Raw genomic sequence first — 17,500 nt, forward strand, 5'->3', positions numbered from 1 at the left:
GAGCCATGATGTGTGTTACCATGCTGCTTTGTTTGTCTTGACACACAACACCCCCCAGGGTTAATTTAACGAGGAGCAGGAGAGGTGAAACAACATGTCAACACAGTGGCCTAGCATGTTATGGTCCAGTTAGACACTAGCAATGTGTTAGGGCACCCTATTCCCTATGGGCCCTGATCAAAAGTAGTACCCTATATAGGGGATAGTGTGTCTTTTGGGATTCAACCTTGGTGTAGTTTGAACCCTCTGACTACAGTAACACTCAGTAGAACTGTTGCATTACTGCACCCTCTCTCTGACGCTCCTTTCCTTTCCTCTCACTTCATTCTCCTTTCATCCCCTCTCCTCTCCTTCCCTCTCCTCTCCTTCCCTCTCCTCTCCTTTCCTGTCCTTACCTCTCCTCATTTCCTTCCCTCTCCTCCTTTCCTCTCCTTTCCTCTCCTTCCCTCTCCTCCTTTCCTCTCCTTCCCTCTCCTCATTTCCTTCCCTCTCCTCCTTTCCTCTCCTTTCCTCATTTTCTCTCCTCTCATTTCATCTCCTCTCCTCTCCTCCCCTCTCATTTCATCTCCTCTCCTCCCCTCTCATCTCCTCTCCTCCCCTCTCATCTCATCTCCTCCCCTCTCATTTCATCTCCTCTCCTCTCATTTCATCTCCTCTCCTCCCCTCTCATCTCCTCTCCTCCCCTCTCATTTCCTCTCCTCCCCTCTCATTTCCTCTCCTCCCCTCTCATTTCCTCTCCTCCCCTCTCATCTCTCTCTCCTTTCCTCTCCTTTTCTCTCCTTTCCTCTCATTTCATCTCCTTTCCTCTTCTCTCATTTCCTTTCCTCTTCTCTCCTTTCCTCTCCTCCCCTCTCATTTCCTCTCATCTCCTCTCCTTTCCTCCCACACACACTCAACTTAGTTTTCACTTTCTTTCTCTTCATCTTTCGCATTCTGTCTTTTTCTCTCTCTGTCTCTTTTCATCTCTCTCTTTCTCGCCCTATAGCTCATTCTCTTTCTCCACATCTTTTAATTCGTCAGATAGCCTAGGTTGCTGGTTCGAATCCCCGAGCAGACTGGCAAGGCACTTAACCCAAATGGCTCCTCTAAGTCACCCTGGATGAGAGTGTCTGCTAAATGACTACAACAGAAATGACATTCAATGAGAATGAGCTATATGATGAGGAGAGAGAGAATGAGCTATATGATGAGGAGAGAGAGAATGAGCTATATGATGAGGAGAGAGAGAATGAGCTATATGATGAGGAGGGAGAGAATGAGCTATATGATGAGGAGAAAGAGAATGAGCTATATGATGAGAGAATGAGCTATATGATGAGGTGAATGAGAGAATGAGCTATATGATGAGGAGAAAGAGAATGAGCTATATGATGAGGAGAAAGAGAGATATGAGGTGAATGAGCTATGAGCTATATGATGAGGAGAGAGAGAATGAGCTATATGATGAGGAGAGAGAGAATGAGCTATATGATGAGGAGAAAGAGAATGAGCTATATGATGAGGAGAGAGAGAATGAGCTATATGACTAGGAGAGAGAGAATGAGCTATATGATGAGGAGAGAGAGAATGAGCTATATGACTAGGAGAGAGAGAATGAGCTATATGATGAGGAGAAAGAGAATGAGCTATATGATGAGGAGAAAGAGAATGAGCTATATGATGAGGAGAGAGAGAATGAGCTATATGATGAGGAGAAAGAGAATGAGCTATATGATGAGGAGAGAGAGAATGAGCTATATGATGAGGAGAAAGAGAACGAGCTATATGATGAGGAGAAAGAGAATGAGCTATATGATGAGGAGAGAGAGAATGAGCTATATGATGAGGAGAGAGAGAATGAGCTATATGATGAGGAGAATGAGCTATATGACTAGGAGAAAGAGAATGAGCTATATGATGAGGTGAATGAGCTATATGATGAGGAGAAAGAGAATGAGCTATATGATGAGGAGAAAGAGAATGAGCTATATGATGAGGAGAAAGAGAATGAGCTATATGATGAGGAGAATGAGCTATATGATGAGGAGAAAGAGAATGAGCTATATGATGAGGAGAAAGAGAATGAGCTATATGATGAGGAGAGATAGAATGAGCTATATGATGAGGAGAGAGAGAATGAGCTATATGATGAGGAGGGAGAGAATGAGCTATGTGATGAGGAGAATGAGCTATATGACTAGGAGAGAGAGAATGAGTTATATGACTAGGAGAAAGAGAATGAGCTATATGATGAGAATGAGCTATATGATGAGGAGAGAGAGACCGAGAGAGAGAGCAGGGTGTCTGTAGAGACGCCTCAAGCACTGAGACGCAGTACCTTTTAGACCGCTGAGCCACTCTGGATCACCACAGAGCTTCCACTTCCACACCTCCTTTGTTGATTTTAAATAGGGTAGAGTACAGTAGAGACAACTGGCTTTCAGTAATGACTCTCCTAAACTCTCTACACCAACTAACATGAGATGCTATTGAAACACCTATTGTATGATCTCACAAAGACACGTAGAGATGTATTGGGACCCTGCCTTGTCGCAGACTCTCCAAAAGCGTTCAGCACCACCGTAGCTCTACAGTCTAACACCAGGCTAACCTGGATACGCAGACTGCACAGCAGGAAGGAGAATTAACGTGCTAAAACAAGAATATAGTGTATGTGTGTCACACCTCTCTCCTTGTCTTCCTCTCTCCTTGTCACACCTCTCTCCTTGTCTTCCTCTCTCATTGTCTTCCTCTCTCCTTGTCTTCCTCTCTCCTTGTCTGTCTCTCTCCTTGTCTTCCTCTCTCCTTGTCTTCCTCTCTCCTTGTCTTCCTCTCTCCTTGTCTTCCTCTCTCCTTGTCTTCCTCTCTCCTTGTCTTCCTCTCTCCCTGTCTTCCTCTCTCCTTGTCTTCCTCTCTCCTTGTCTTCCTCTCTCCTTGTCTTCCTCTCTCCTTGTCACACCTTGTCTTCCTCTCTCCTTGTCTTCCTCTCTCCTTGTCTTCCTCTCTCCTTGTCTTCTCTCTCCTTGTCTTCCTCTCTCCTTGTCTTCCTCTCTCCTTGTCTTCCTCTCTCCTTGTCTTCCTCTCTCCTTGTCTTCCTCTCTCCTTGTCTTCCTCTCTCCTTGTCTTCCTCTCTCCTTGTCTTCCTCTTTCCTTGTCTTCCTCTCTTCTTGTCTGTCTCTCTCCTTGTCTTCCTCTCTCCTTGTCTTCCTCTCTCCTTGTCTTCCTCTCTCCTTGTCTTCCTCTCTTCTTGTCTTCCTCTCTCCTTTCTCTCCTCTCTCCCAGTCTTTCTCTCTCCATCTTCCTCCATCCTTGTCTTCCTCTCTCCATCTTCCTCTATCCTTGTCTTCCTCTGTCCTTGTCACACTCATCTTACTATCTCCCTGTATCCCTCTCTCCCTGTCACATCTGTCTCCATCTTCCTCTCTCCTTGTCCCATTGTCTCCCTGTCCCTGTCTCCCTGTCTGACCCAGGAGTTATAAAAACATAAGTGTCACGGAGTGTAATCTACGTGACACTCTTCCAGCTCGTTTCTGTCTTACCAATTAATATCGCTGCTGTGTGTTTAAGAGCTGTGCACGTGCGTGTGTTTGTGCAGGTGATTAAGAGTAGAGTACTGTGATAACTAATGATCCAAATTACTGCCAGCCCTCCTAGTGCATGCTGGGTGATGGAGAGAGGCCTGCTATCTGGCTGCATGCCCTCCTGCTCTCTCCCTTCCTCTCCTCCTTGTCCCATTGTCTCCCTTCCCTCTCTCCTCTCTCCCTCTCATCTGTCTCTCTCTCTCACTCTTCCAGCTTCCTCTCTCTCCATTCTTCTCTCTCTCCCTTCCTCTCTCTGCGTCTGTCTCTCTATCTCTCCAGCCCTCCTCATGCTCTCTCTCTAGCTGGCTCTCTCCTCTCTCCCCCTTCCTCTCTCTCTCTCTCTCCCTTCCTCTCTCTCTCACCTTCTCTCTCTCTCTCTCTCTCCTCTCCTCTCTCTCCTTCCTCTCTCTCCTCTCTCTCTCTCTCTCTCTCTCCCCCTTCCTCTCTCTCTCTCTCCCTTCCTCTCTCTCTCTCTCGCTCTCCTCTTCACTCCCTCCCTCTATCCTCTCTCTCTCTTTCTCTCTATGTCTCTCTCTCAATTCAATTCAAAGGGCTCTATTGGCATGGGAAACATATGTTAACATCGCCAAAGCAAGTGAAGTAGATAATAAACAAAAGTGAAATAAACAATCAAAATTACACTTCCAAAAGAATAAAGACATTTCAAATGTCATGTTATGTCTCTCTCTGTCTCTCTCTCTCTCTGTGTCTCTCTCTCTCTCTTTCTCTCTCTCTCTCTCTCTCTCTCTCTCTCTCTCTCTCTCTCTCTCTCTCTCTCTCTCTCTCTCTGTCTCTCTCTCTCTGTCTCTCTCTCTCTCTCTCTCTCTCTCTGTCTTTCTCTCTCTCTCTCTCTCTCTCTCTGTCTCTCTCTCTCTCTCTCTCTCTGTCTCTCTCTGTCTCTCTCTCTGTCTCTCTCTCTGTCTTTCTCTCTCTCTCTCTCTCTCTGTCTTTCTTTCTCTCTCTCTTTCTCTCTCTCTCTCTCTCTGTCTTTCTCTCTCTCTCTCTGTGTCTCTCTCTCTCTCTTCTCTCTCTCTCTCTCTCTCTCTCTCTCTCTCTCTCTCTCTCTCTCTCTCTCTCTCTGTCTCTCTCTCTCTCTCTCTCTCTTTCTCTCTGTCTCTCTCTCTCTCTCTCTCACTCTCTCTCTCTCTGTCTCACTCTCACTCTCTCTCTCTGTCTCACTCTCACTCACTCACTCTCTCTCTCTCTCTCTCTCTCTCTCTCTCTCTCTCTCTCTCTCTGTCTCTATGTCTTCTCAGTTGCTTGTAGGTTCTTTGAGACCGTACCAGTATGTATTTTAACTCTCTTCCTGTCCCTCTCTCCTGTAGAGAAGGTTCTCAGCCAGTCCTTACTCCGACCCCATCCACGTGTCTCCTGACGTGTCCAGGACTGCAGAGCAGCCAGAGATGTTGTGGGTCCTGGGTCCTGTCCTGGCCGTGGTGCTCATCATCGTCATCGTTATCGCCATCTTGCTCTTCAAGAGGTAAGAGGTGTGTGTGTGTGTGGGTGGGTGGGTGGGGTGGGACTTTGGTCTCAGTGGGACTTCTCTTCATAAATAAAGTTGACGTAAATAGAGTCTGAAAACACCTTGATGCAGGTTTCCATGTGTTGCATCAGACAGTATGATTGTGAGTCACAAAAAATGCATTGCACCTCCTGTGTGTCTCCCTGTCCTCCTGTCCCCCCCGTGTGTGTCTCCCTGTCCCCCTGTGTGTGTCTCCCTGTCCTCCTGTCCCCCTGTGTGTTTCCCCCTGTGTGTGTCTCCCTGTCCTCCTGTCCCCCTGTGTGTTTCCCCCTGTGTGTGTCCCCTGTGTGTGTCTCCCTGTCCTCCTGTCCCCCTGTCCCCCTGTGTGTCTCCCTGTCCTCCTGTCCCCCTGTGTGTTTCCCCCTGTGTGTGTCTCCCTGTCCTCCTGTCCCCCTGTGTGTTTCCCCCTGTGTGTGTCCCCTGTGTGTGTCCCCTGTATGTGTCCCCTGTGTGTGTCCCCTGTGTGTGTCTCCCTGTCCCCCTGTGTGTCTCCCTGTCCTCCTGTCCCCCTGTGTGTGTCCCCCTGTGTGTGTCTCCCTGTCCTCCTGTCCCCCTGTGTGTGTCTCCCTGTCCTCCTGTCCCCCTGTGTGTCCCCCTGTCCCCCCCCTGTGTGTTTCCCTGTCCCCCTGTGTGTGTCTCCTGTCCCCCTGTGTGTGTCTCCCTGTCCTCCTGTCCCCTGTCCTCCTGTGTGTTTCCCCCTGTCTCCCTGTCCCCCTGTGTGTGTCTCCCTGTCCCCCTGTGTGTGTCCTCCTGTCCCCCTGTGTGTGTCCCCCTGTCCCCCTGTGTGTTTCCCCCTGTCTCCCTGTCCTCCTGTGTGTGTGTCTCCCTGTCCCCCTGTCTCCCTGTCCCCCTGTGTGTGTCCTCCTGTGTGTTTCCCCCTGTCCCCCCTCCTGTGTGTGTCTCCCTGTCCCCCTGTGTGTGTCTCCCTGTCCCCCTGTGTGTGTCCTCCTGTCCCCCTGTGTGTGTCCCCCTGTCTCCCTGTCCCCCTGTGTGTGTCCTCCTGTCCCCCTGTGTGTTTCCCCCTGTCTCCCTGTCCCCCTGTGTGTGTCTCCCTGTCCCCCTGTGTGTTTCCCAATCCTCTCATATGTGGTCCTAAATGCACCCGATGACCAATATAGTGCACTATGTTTGACTTGGAGTCGACCAAAACCCAATAATCATTTTAATATGTTCAGGTTCAGTCCGGAACATTCTGTTCTTTCTTTTCTTCTCGTCTAAAGTGTGACTTTTTAGAAGTCGGAGCAATTTCGTTAAAAGCCTAGTTGTCTTTAACTCTACATCTAGGAACATTCACATAGCAGGCAGACCTTTCACACTCTGACACAGCAGGCAGACCTTTCACACTCTGACACAGCTCAGTGAAAAGGGAAGGATTTTTGGTATTCCTTTAGAGACTCACCTGTGTCTCCTTTAGCTGGTATTCCTTTAGAGACTAACCTGTGTCTCCGTCGGCTGGTACTCCTTTAGAGACTAACCTGTGTCTCCGTCGGCTGGTATTCCTTTAGAGACTAACCTGTGTCTCCGTCGGCTGGTACTCCTTTAGAGACTAACCTGTGTCTCCGTCGGCTGGTACTCCTTTAGAGACTAACCTGTGTCTCCCTCAGCTGGTATCCTTTAGAGACTAACCTGTGTCTCCGTCGGCTGGTACTCCTTTAGAGACTAACCTGTGTCTCCCTCAGCTGGTATTCCTTTAGAGACTAACCTGTGTCTCCGTCGGCTGGTACTCCTTTAGAGACTAACCTGTGTCTCCGTCGGCTGGTATTCCTTTAGAGACTAACCTGTGTCTCCGTCGGCTGGTACTCCTTTAGAGACTAACCTGTGTCTCCGTCGGCTGGTATTCCTTTAGAGGCTAACCTGTGTCTCCCTCGGCTGGTATACCTTTAGAGACTAACCTGTGTCTCCCTCGGCTGGTATACCTTTAGAGACTAACCTGTGTCTCCCTCGGCTGGTATTCCTTTAGAGACTAACCTGTGTCTCCGTCGGCTGGTATTCCTTTAGAGACTAACCTGTGACTCCCTCGGCTGGTATTCCTTTAGAGACTAACCTGTGTCTCCGTCGGCTGGTATTCCTTTAGAGACTAACCTGTGTCTCCCTCGGCTGGTATTCCTTTAGAGACTAACCTGTGTCTCCGTCGGCTGGTACTCCTTTAGAGACTAACCTGTGTCTCCCTCGGCTGGTATTCCTTTAGAGACTAACCTGTGTCTCCCTCGGCTGGTATTCCTTTAGAGACTAACCTGTGTCTCCGTCGGCTGGTACTCCTTTAGAGACTAACCTGTGTCTCCCTCGGCTGGTATTCCTTTAGAGACTAACCTGTGTCTCCTTTAGAGACTAACCTGTGTCTCCCTTCGGCTGGTACTCCTTTAGAGACTAACCTGTGTCTCCCTCGGCTGGTACTCCTTTAGAGACTAACCTGTGTCTCCCTCGGCTGGTATTCCTTTAGAGACTAACCTGTGTCTCCGTTGGTAGAGACTAACCTGTGTCTCCCTCGGCTGGTATTCCTTTAGAGACTAACCTGTGTCTCCGTCGGCTGAGACTAACCTGTGTCTCCGTCCTTTAGAGACTAACCTGCTGGTATTCCTTTAGAGACTAACCTGTGTCTCCGTCGGCTGGTACCTTTAGAGACTAACCTGTGTCTCCGTCGGCTGGTAGAGACTAACCTGTGTCTCCGTCGGCTGGTATTCCTTTAGAGACTAACCTGTGTCTCCCTCGGCTGGTATTCCTTTAGAGACTAACCTGTGTCTCCCTCGGCTGGTATTCCTTTAGAGACTAACCTGTGTCTCCGTCGGCTGGTACTGTTCATTCAGAAAGTATTCAGACCTCTTGATTTTTTTCCACATTTTGTTTCGTTACAGCCTTATTCTTTTTTATGTGCCTCATCAATCTACACACAATACCCCATAATGACATCACAATACCCCATAATGACATCACAATACCCCATAATGACATCACAATACCCCATAATGACATCACAATACCCCATAATGACATCGCAAAAACTGTTTTTTATAGATTTTTGCAAATGTATTTAAGAGAAAAAAAGAAGGAAAAACGGAAATATCACATGTACATAAGACAACAGTTATAGTGTCTACTAATGTAACAATGGAGTAGCTGGTTCCATCCCTGCTCCTCACTATCGCTACGTTAGGACTCTTATCACCATTAACCTTCCTTTCCTCCTCCTCCTCCTCTCTTTCCTCCTCCTCTCTTTCCTCCTCCCCCTCTTTGTTTGAAAGCAGCAAGCAGGAAAGGTGGGTACTTACTATCACATCTGAGCCCTGGCTTCAACTAACTTCCCCTTCCTCCCCATGTGCTGTCCTGTGATGTTCCCAGATGTGTTCCTGATTATTCACAAACTCCTGATTTCCTGACCTCAGAAAATCTATAAATATATATATATATAAATCTATATTACTGTTTTGATATGTCTTGCACACTGTAAAAGATTTGAGTAGTTTTAACTTCAAACGATAAGTTACTTCACAACCTTTTGGACTAGTTTAAGTTATATCACCTCAGTAGATCAAGTTGAGTTTACTATAGTAATATGAGTCGATACAACTCAACATGTTACGCCAACGAGGTAACTCATCTTTTGCTAAGTTGAAACAACAAGATGTTTCATCATGCATCTTTGTGGTGAGGTCTGTTTTGTGTCGTGGTGAGGTCTGTTTTGTGTCGTGGTGAGGTCTGTTTTGTGTCGTGGTGAGGTCTGTTTTGTGTCGTGGTGAGGTCTGTTTTGTGTCGTGGTGAGGTCTGTTTTGTGTTGTGAGGTCTGTTTTGTGTCGTGGTGAGGTCTGTTTTGTGTCGTGGTGAGGTCTGTGTTGTGGTGAGGTCTGTTTTGTTGTGGTGAGGTCTGTTTTGTGTTGTGGTGAGGCCTGTGTTGTGGTGAGGTCTGTGTTGTGGTGAGGTCTGTTTTGTGTTGTGGTGGGGTCTGTTTTGTGTTGTGGTGAGGTCTGTGTTGTGGTGAGGTCTGTGTTGTGGTGAGGTCTGTTTTGTGTTGTGGTGAGGCCTGTGTTGTGGTGAGATCTGTGTTGTGGTGATCTGTTTTGTGTTGTGGTGAGGTCTGTTTTGTGTTGTGGTGAGGTCTGTTTTGTGTTGTGGTGAGGTGTTGTGTTGTGGTGATCTGTGTTGTGGTGAGATATGTGTTGTGGTGAGGTCTGTGTTGTGGTGAGGTCTGTTTTGTGTTGTGAGGTCTGTGTTGTGTTGTGGTGAGGTCTGTGTTGTGTTGTGGTGAGGTCTGTGTTGTGTTGTGGTGAGATCTGTTTTGTGTTGTGGTGAGGTCTGCTTTGTGCGAGGTCACCCTCAATCTGAACACACACACCCTTCGAGGTCACCCTCAATCTGAACACACACACCCTTCGAAGTCACCCGCAATCTGAACACACACACCCTTCGAGGTCACCCTCAATCAGAACACACACACCCTTCGAGGTCGCTGCCAATCAGAACACACACACCCTTCGAGGTCACCCTCAATCTGAACACACACACCCTTCGAGGTCACCCTCAATCTGAACACACACACCCTTCGAAGTCACCCTCAATCTGAACACACACACCCTTCGAGGTCGCCCCCAATCAGAACACACACACCCTTCGAGGTCACCCTCAATCTGAACACACACACCCTTCGAAGTCACCCTCAATCTGAACACACACACCCTTCGAGGTCACCCTCAATCTGAACACACACACCCTTTCGAGGTCGCTGCCAATCAGAACGGTCTGTCTGAGTCTGTCTTGTGTCTGAATGGCACATTGTCAGCTAAATGCCAGGTGGTGAGACGAAGGCTTTGTTCCAAATGAGACCCTGTTCCCTATATGCTGCACTATGTTTGACCAGGGACCTGTAGTGCACTAGGTGCCATTTGGGACGTGGGATAAAAGTAGTGCACTACTACCTATAGACCCTGGTTAAAAGTAGTGCACTACTACCTATAGACCCTGGTTAAAAGTAGTGCACTACATGCCATTTGGGACGCTGGATAATCATGAATATAAATGTTTCTTAGGCGTCTGAAGCTGACATTTTCCTCAACAAAACCTTTCTGGCCTTTTACTCTCTCTCCGTCTCTGTGTTTCTCTCTCTGTTCTCTCCCTCTTTTCAATTCAGTTCAATTCAATTTGCTTTATTGGCATGACGTAACAATGTACATGTTGCCAAAGCTTATTTTGGATATTTACAATATGAAAATAATGAGAATCAACGGGACAACAGTAACAACAATAACCAAGGGTCAAAACAACCATACATTGAATCTCTTTTCTTTCTCTCCTCTCTCTCTCTTCTCTCTCTTCTCTCTCTCTTCCTCTCTCTACCCACTCTCTCCCTTCTCTCTCTCTCTCTCTCTCCCTACTCTCTCCCTTCTCTCTCTCTACTCTCTCTCTCTCTACCCACTCTCTCCTTTCTCTCTCTCCCCTACTCTCTCTTTCTCTCTCTCTCCTCTCCCTACTCCCTCTCCCCCGTCTCTCTCTCTCTCTCTCTCTCTCTCCCTACTCTCTCTCTCTCTCTCTCTCTCTCTCTCTCTCTACCCACTCTCTCCTTTCTCTCTCTCTCTCCCTACTCTCTCTCTTCTCTCTCTCTCCTCTCTCTACTCACTCTCTCCCTTCTCTCTCTCTACTCTCTCTCTCTCTCTCTCTCTCTCTCCCTACTCCCTCTCCCGTCTCTCTCTCTACTCTCTCTCTCTCTCCCTACTCTCTCTTCTCTCTCTCTTCCTCTCTCTACTCACTCTCTCCCTTCTCTCTCTCTACTCTCTCTCTCTACTCTCTCTCTCTCCCTACTCCCTCTCCCTTCTCTCTCTCTCTCTCTCCCTACTCCCTCTCCCTTCTCTCTCTCTCTCTCCCTACTCTCTCTCACACTCTCTTCTTAACAAAATTGTTTTGTTCTCTTCATTTAAATAAAAAAGACACACTTCACCCTCATGTTAATCTCAGCCAGCAGCAGAGAGAGGAAGAACAGGGCCTGTGTTGCAAATGGCACCCTCTAACCTTTATAGTGCACTACTACCTATAGACCCTGGTTAAAAGTAGTGCACTACTACCTATAGACCCTGGTTAAAGTAGTGCACTACTACCTATAGACCCTGGTTAAAGTAGTGCACTACTACCTATAGACCCTGGTTAAAGTAGGGCACTACTACCTATAGACCCTGGTTAAAGTAGGGCACTACTACCTATAGGCCCTGGTTAAAGTAGTACACTACTACCTATAGACCCTGGTTAAAGTAGGGCACTACTACCTATAGACCCTGGTTAAAGTAGGGCACTACTACCTATAGGCCCTGGTTAAAGTAGTACACTACTACCTATAGACCCTGGTTAAAGTAGGGCACTAATACCTATAGACCCTGGTTAAAGTAGTGCACTACTACCTATAGACCCTGGTTAAAGTAGTGCACTACTACCTATAGACCCTGGTTAAAGTAGGGCACTACTACCTATAGACCCTGGTTAAAGTAGGGCACTACTACCTATAGACCCTGGTTAAAGTAGGGCACTACTACCTATAGACCCTGGTTAAAGTAGGGCACTACTACCTATAGACCCTGGTTAAAGTAGTGCACTACTACCTATAGAACCTGGTTAAAGTAGTGCACTACTACCTATAGACCCTGGTTAAAGTAGGGCACTACTACCTATAGACCCTGGTTAAAGTAGTGCACTACTACCTATAGACCCTGGTTAAAGAAGGGCACTACTACCTATAGACCCTGGTTAAAGTAGGGCACTACTACCTATAGACCCTGGTTAAAGTAGTGCACTACTACCTATAGACCCTGGTTAAAGTAGTGCGCTACTACCTATAGACCCTGGTTAAAGTAGTGCGCTACTACCTATAGACCCTGGTTAAAGTAGTGCACTACTACCTATAGACCCTGGTTAAAGTAGTGCACTACTACCTATAGACCCTGGTTAAAGTAGGGCACTACTACCTATAGACCCTGGTTAAAGTAGTGCACTAATACCTATAGACCCTGGTTAAAGTAGGGCACTACTACCTATAGACCCTGGTTAAAGTAGGGCACTACTACCTATAGGCTCTGGTTAAAAGTAGGGCACTATAAAGGGAGTAAGGTCACAGTCTGGACACACCCAGAGTTTGTTCTGGTCTTGGTCATTGGAGAGAAATAGATGGTTGTCAGAGATTAGCCCAGCCATCACACTGGCTAGCATTAAGCTAACCTCTGTAGTAATGATCAATCAGGCTGTTAACATTATCCTGTAGCTTAGCATCAATCATGCTGTTAACATAATCCTGTATCTTAGCATCAGTCTTGCTGTTAGCATAATCCTGTATCTTAGCATCAGTCTTGCTGTTAGCATTGTCATGTGACTTAGCATTAGTAATGCTGTTAGCATTATCCTGTGACTTAAATCAAATCAAATGTATTTATATAGCCCTTCGTACATCAGCTGATATCTCAAAGTGCTGTACAGAAACCCAGCCTAAAACCCCAAACAGCAAGCAATGCAGGTGTAGAAGCACGGTGGCTAGGAAAAACTCCCTAGAAAGGCCAAAACCTAGGAAGAAACCTAGAGAGGAACCAGGCTATGTGGGGTGGCCAGTCCTCTTCTGGCTGTGCCGGGTGGAGATTATAACAGAACATGGCCAAGATGTTCAAATGTTCATAAATGACCAGCATGGTCGTATAATAATAAGGCAGAACAGTTGAAACTGGAGCAGCAGCACGGTCAGGTGGACTGGGGACAGCAAGGAGTCATCATGTCAGGTAGTCCTGGGGCATGGTCCTAGGGCTCAGGTCCTCTGAGAGAGAGAGAGAGAGAGAGAGAGAGAGAGAGAGAGAGAGAGAGAAGAGAGAGAGAGAGAATTAGAGAACGCACACTTAGATTCACACAGGACACCGAATAGGACAGGAGAGGTACTCCAGATATAACAAACTGACCCTAGCCCCCGACACATTAACTACTGCAGCATAAATACTGGAGGCTGAGACAGGAGGGGTCAGGAGACACTGTGGCCCCATCCGAGGACACCCCAGACAGGGCCAAACAGGAAGGATATAACCCCACCCACCTTGCCAAAGCACAGCCCCCACACCACTAGAGGGATATCTTCAACCACCAACTTACCATCCTGAGACAAGGCTGAGTATAGCCCACAAAGAACTCCGCCATGGCACAACCCAAGGGGGCGCCATCCCAGACAGGATGACCACATCAGTGAATCAACCCACTCAGGTGACGCACCCCTTCCAGGGACGGCAAGAGAGAGCCCCAGTAAGCCAGTGACTCAGCCCCTGTAATAGGGTTAGAGGCAGAGAATCCCAGTGGGAAGAGGGGAACCGGCCAGGCAGAGACAGCAAGGGCGGTTCGTTGCTCCAGAGCCTTTCCGTTCACCTTCCCACTCCTGGGCCAGACTACACTCAATCACATGACCCACTGAAGAGATAAGTCTTCAGTAAGGACTTAAAGGTTGAGACCGAGTTTGCGTCTCTGTCATGGATAGGCAGACCGTTCCATAAAAATGGAGCTCTATAGGAGAAAGCCCTGCCTCCAGCTGTTTGCTTAGAAATTCTAGGGACAATTAGGAGGCTGCGTCTTGTGACCGTAGCGTACGTGTAGGTATGTACGGCAGGACCAAATCAGAGAGATAGGTAGGAGCAAGCCCATGTAATGCTTTGTAGGTTAGCAGTAAAACCTTGAAATCAGCCCTTGTTTTGACAGGAAGCCAGTGTAGAGAGGCTAGCACTGGAGTAATATGATAAAATTTTTTGGTTCTAGTCAGAATTCGAGCAGCCGTATTTAGTACTAACTGAAGTTTATTTAGTGCTTTATCCAGGTAGCCGGAAAGTAGAGCATTGCAGTAGTCTAACCTAGAAGTGACAAAAGCATGGATTAATTTTTCTGCATCATTTTTGGACAGAAAGTTTCTGATTTTTGCAATGTTACGTAGATGGAAAAAAGCTGTCCTTGAAATGGTCTTGATATGTTCTTCAAAAGAGAGATCAGGGTCCAGAGTAACGCCGAGGTCCTTCACAGTTTTATTTTTAGCATCAGTTTTGCTGTTAGCATTGTCCTGTGACTTAGCATTAGTAATGCTGTTAGCATTATCCTGTGACTTAGCATTAGTCATGCTGTTAGCATTGTCCTGTGACTTAGCATTAGTAATGCTGTTAGCATCATCCTGTGACTTAGCATTAGTCATGCTGTTAGCATTAGCCTAAGGTCAGTGTCATCAGGTAACCGGTGTTGGGACCAGGTAGACCCTGTGAATCCATGCTACTTTAGCTGTACACACACACACACACACACACACACACACACACACACACACACACACACACACACACCGTGGCAGGCTTTGAGGAGAGGCATCTCTGAACTTGCAAATGGAGCGCAATGAGATGTGACATTCCTACAGCCGGCCGACACTTCCGCTTCACAAAGCAACACATTTATATTTCACATTTCTGTTCAGGAGGCTAGAAGTGTGTGTGTGTGTGTGTGTGTTTTGTGTGTGTTTTGTGTCTGTGTGTGTGTGCGTTCGTATGTTTGTGTGCTGCCGCTGACAGATGTTGTCTCTGCATTAGAATACGGAGGGGTTAGTCTGGAGTATAGGGAGGGGTTAGTCTGGGGTTTAGGGAGGGGTTAGACTGCGGTATAGGGAGGGTTAGTTTGGGGTTTAGGGAGGGGTTAGTCTGGGGTATAGGGAGGGGTTAGTCTGGGGTATAGGGAGGGGTTAGTCTGGGGTATAGGGAGGGGTTAGTCTGGGGTATAGGGAGGGGTTAGTCTGGGGTTTAGGGAGGGGTTAGTGAGGGGTTAGTCTGGGGTATAGGGAGGGGTTAGTCTGGGATATAGGGAGGGGTTAGTCTGGGGTATAGGGAGGGGTTAGTGAGGGGTTAGTCTGGGGTATAGGGAGGGGTTAGTCTGGGGTATAGGGAGGGGTTAGTCTGGGGTTTAGGGAGGGGTTAGTCTGGGGTATAGTGAGGGGTTAGTCTGGGATATAGGGAGGGGTTAGTCTGGGGTATAGGGAGGGGTTAGTCTGGGGTATAGGGAGGGGTTAGTCTGGGGTATAGGGAGGGGTTAGTCTGGGGTATAGTGAGGGGTTATTCTGGGGTATAGGGAGGGGTTAGTCTGGGGTATAGGGAGGGGTTAGACTGGGGTATAGGGAGGGGTTAGTCTGGGGTTTAGGGAGGGGTTAGACTGGGGTATAGGGAGGGGTTAGTGAGGGGTTAGTCTGGGGTATAGGGAGGGGTTAGTCTGGGGTATAGGGAGGGGTTAGTCTGGGGTATAGGGAGGGGTTAGTCTGGGGTATAGGGAGGGGTTAGTCTGGGATATAGGGAGGGGTTAGTCTGGGTCTTTATAGCTCAGTCTATATCTTGGTGCAGGTGCAGGCTACACACTATAATTAGCCAGTGTTGTGCCACCCAGCTGATGAGTTAATTACAACGTCTGCCTGTTTCTCCCTAGACAGACTGTTTAGTAGACACACACACACACACACACACACACACACACACACACACACACACTCCAGCTGTCACGATGTTTCTCTACAGACCTCCATCAGTGCCCAGATGACATGTGGAGAAAACAGGCATTCATGTCTCTCAAATTTAATTCAGCGATAGATAGGCCATCTCTTCGAACACACACACACACACACACTATAAATTAATTCAGTGATAGATAGGCCATCTCTTCGACCACACACACACACACACACACACACACACACACACACATAAATGAATGCAGCGATAGATAGGCCATCTCTCTGAACACACACACACACACACACACACTATAAATTAATGCAGCGATAGATAGGCCATCTCTCTGAACACACACACACACACACACTATAAATGAATGCAGCGATAGATAGGCCATGTCTCCTATCTCATAAAGAAGATAATGGTGTCTCTAACATACAGCCTTCATGAGAGAACACAAGTCTCTTTCCAACTGGCCTTCATTATTTCTGTGTGTGATAATAGTTGTGATCATGGTTAATAACCTCTTCTTGGTTACCCCCCTTAACGCCCCTCTATAGGAAGCGAGCATCTCCCCTCCCCAAAGATGACCACTCAGGAGGGGTGAAGGACTCACTGCTGGGCAACTCTTCCGACCCTGTAGAGATGAGACGACTCAACTACCAGACACCAGGTACTGTATACACACACACACACACACACACACACTGGCAGATGTGCACGCACACACTACCGAACGAACAAACATACACGCCAACACGTGCGCACACTCACAGACACACACATACACAAAGCACACCACCCACCCAATGAGGTACAGTAGTTTGTCCACAGAAACACAGCTCAGTGTGAGGACCACTCTACTACCCTGCTGTCTTCAATGACAGGTCTCTTCGCCTGTCCTTCACGTTCTTTCAGGGAGAAGCCATTTTGGGTTCCATGTAGAACCCTCTGTGGAAAAGGGTCTTACATGGACCCCCCCCCCCCTAAAAAAAAAAGATTTCTATAACCTGGAACCAGAAGGGTTGGTTAAAGGGTTCTCCTACAGGGACACCCTAGGGGAGAACCAACCGCCCCTTCTCCTTGAAGCCATGCGTAACTAGAGGCATTGTTCGGCAGGAAACAGGATCCCCCGTTAAAGTGAATGGGGAAAAAATGTCAATCCTCTTGTTACCAATAATTGCTTCTTCTACACCAGATGTATGTCCAGGAAGCCATTTATTTAAAAATCACACACAGACTAAGTAATAAGGGTCATTTATTTGCTAATGGCAGCCTGCACTGCTCCCTGATCGGCCTTCACCTTGAAATAGTCAATGGGGGAGGGGCAGCACTGAGCTAACCTGCATCGTCACTTCCTGGAGTAGCTCAAACTGAGCATGTTATATGTCTCCACGTGACGCCATCTTAACCCACTTCATTTGGCTTCAATGGGCCATTGAGTCTTCACCTAGGAATGAGTGGTGTCACGTGATCAATGGCTTTGTCCATTCGTAGATACATACAGTCACTGGGGACAGCAGAAGAACCCTTTTTAGATTCCAGATAGCACCTTTTATTCTGAGTGTAGGAACCAGCTTTTATTCTGAGAGTAGGAACAAGCTTTTATTCTGAGAGTAGGAACAAGCTTTTATTCTGAGAGTGTAGGAACAAGCTTTTATTCTGAGTGTAGGAACAAGCTTTTATTCTGAGAGTGTAGGAACAAGCTTTTATTCTGAGAGTGTAGGAACAAGCTTTTATTCTGAGAGTGTAGGAACAAGCTTTTATTCTGAGAGTGTAGGAACCAGCTTTTATTCTGAGAGTGTAGGAACCAGCTTTTATTCTGAGAGTGTAGGAACCAGCTTTTATTCTGAGAGTGTAGGAACCAGCTTTTATTCTGAGAGTGTAGGAACCAGCTTTTATTCTGAGAGTGTAGGAACCAGCTTTTATTCTGAGAGTGTAGGAACCAGCTTTTA

General features: G+C 47.4%; 1 protein-coding gene across 11 annotated transcripts in view; it reads left to right on the top strand.

Moving 5' to 3' along the window:
* Window positions 1-17,500, top strand: part of LOC112215282 (receptor-type tyrosine-protein phosphatase F) — a 532,058-nt gene that overhangs the window by 444,961 nt on the left and 69,597 nt on the right. For 7 of the 11 annotated variants that reach the window (XM_042329120.1, XM_042329125.1, XM_042329126.1 and 4 more), the window contains 3 exons: window positions 4,886-5,040; window positions 8,325-8,336; window positions 16,106-16,218. In XM_042329120.1, coding sequence (XP_042185054.1) covers window positions 4,886-5,040; window positions 8,325-8,336; window positions 16,106-16,218 — 280 coding nt within the window. The remainder of the gene's footprint in view (window positions 1-4,885; window positions 5,041-8,324; window positions 8,337-16,105; window positions 16,219-17,500) is intronic. The other 4 variants (XM_042329124.1, XM_042329128.1, XM_042329130.1 and 1 more) reach the window with 1 other exon arrangement.

This window comes from Oncorhynchus tshawytscha, linkage group LG10 (genome assembly GCF_018296145.1).
Source record: "Oncorhynchus tshawytscha isolate Ot180627B linkage group LG10, Otsh_v2.0, whole genome shotgun sequence".
In the NCBI taxonomy this organism is placed as follows: domain Eukaryota; kingdom Metazoa; phylum Chordata; class Actinopteri; order Salmoniformes; family Salmonidae; genus Oncorhynchus; species Oncorhynchus tshawytscha.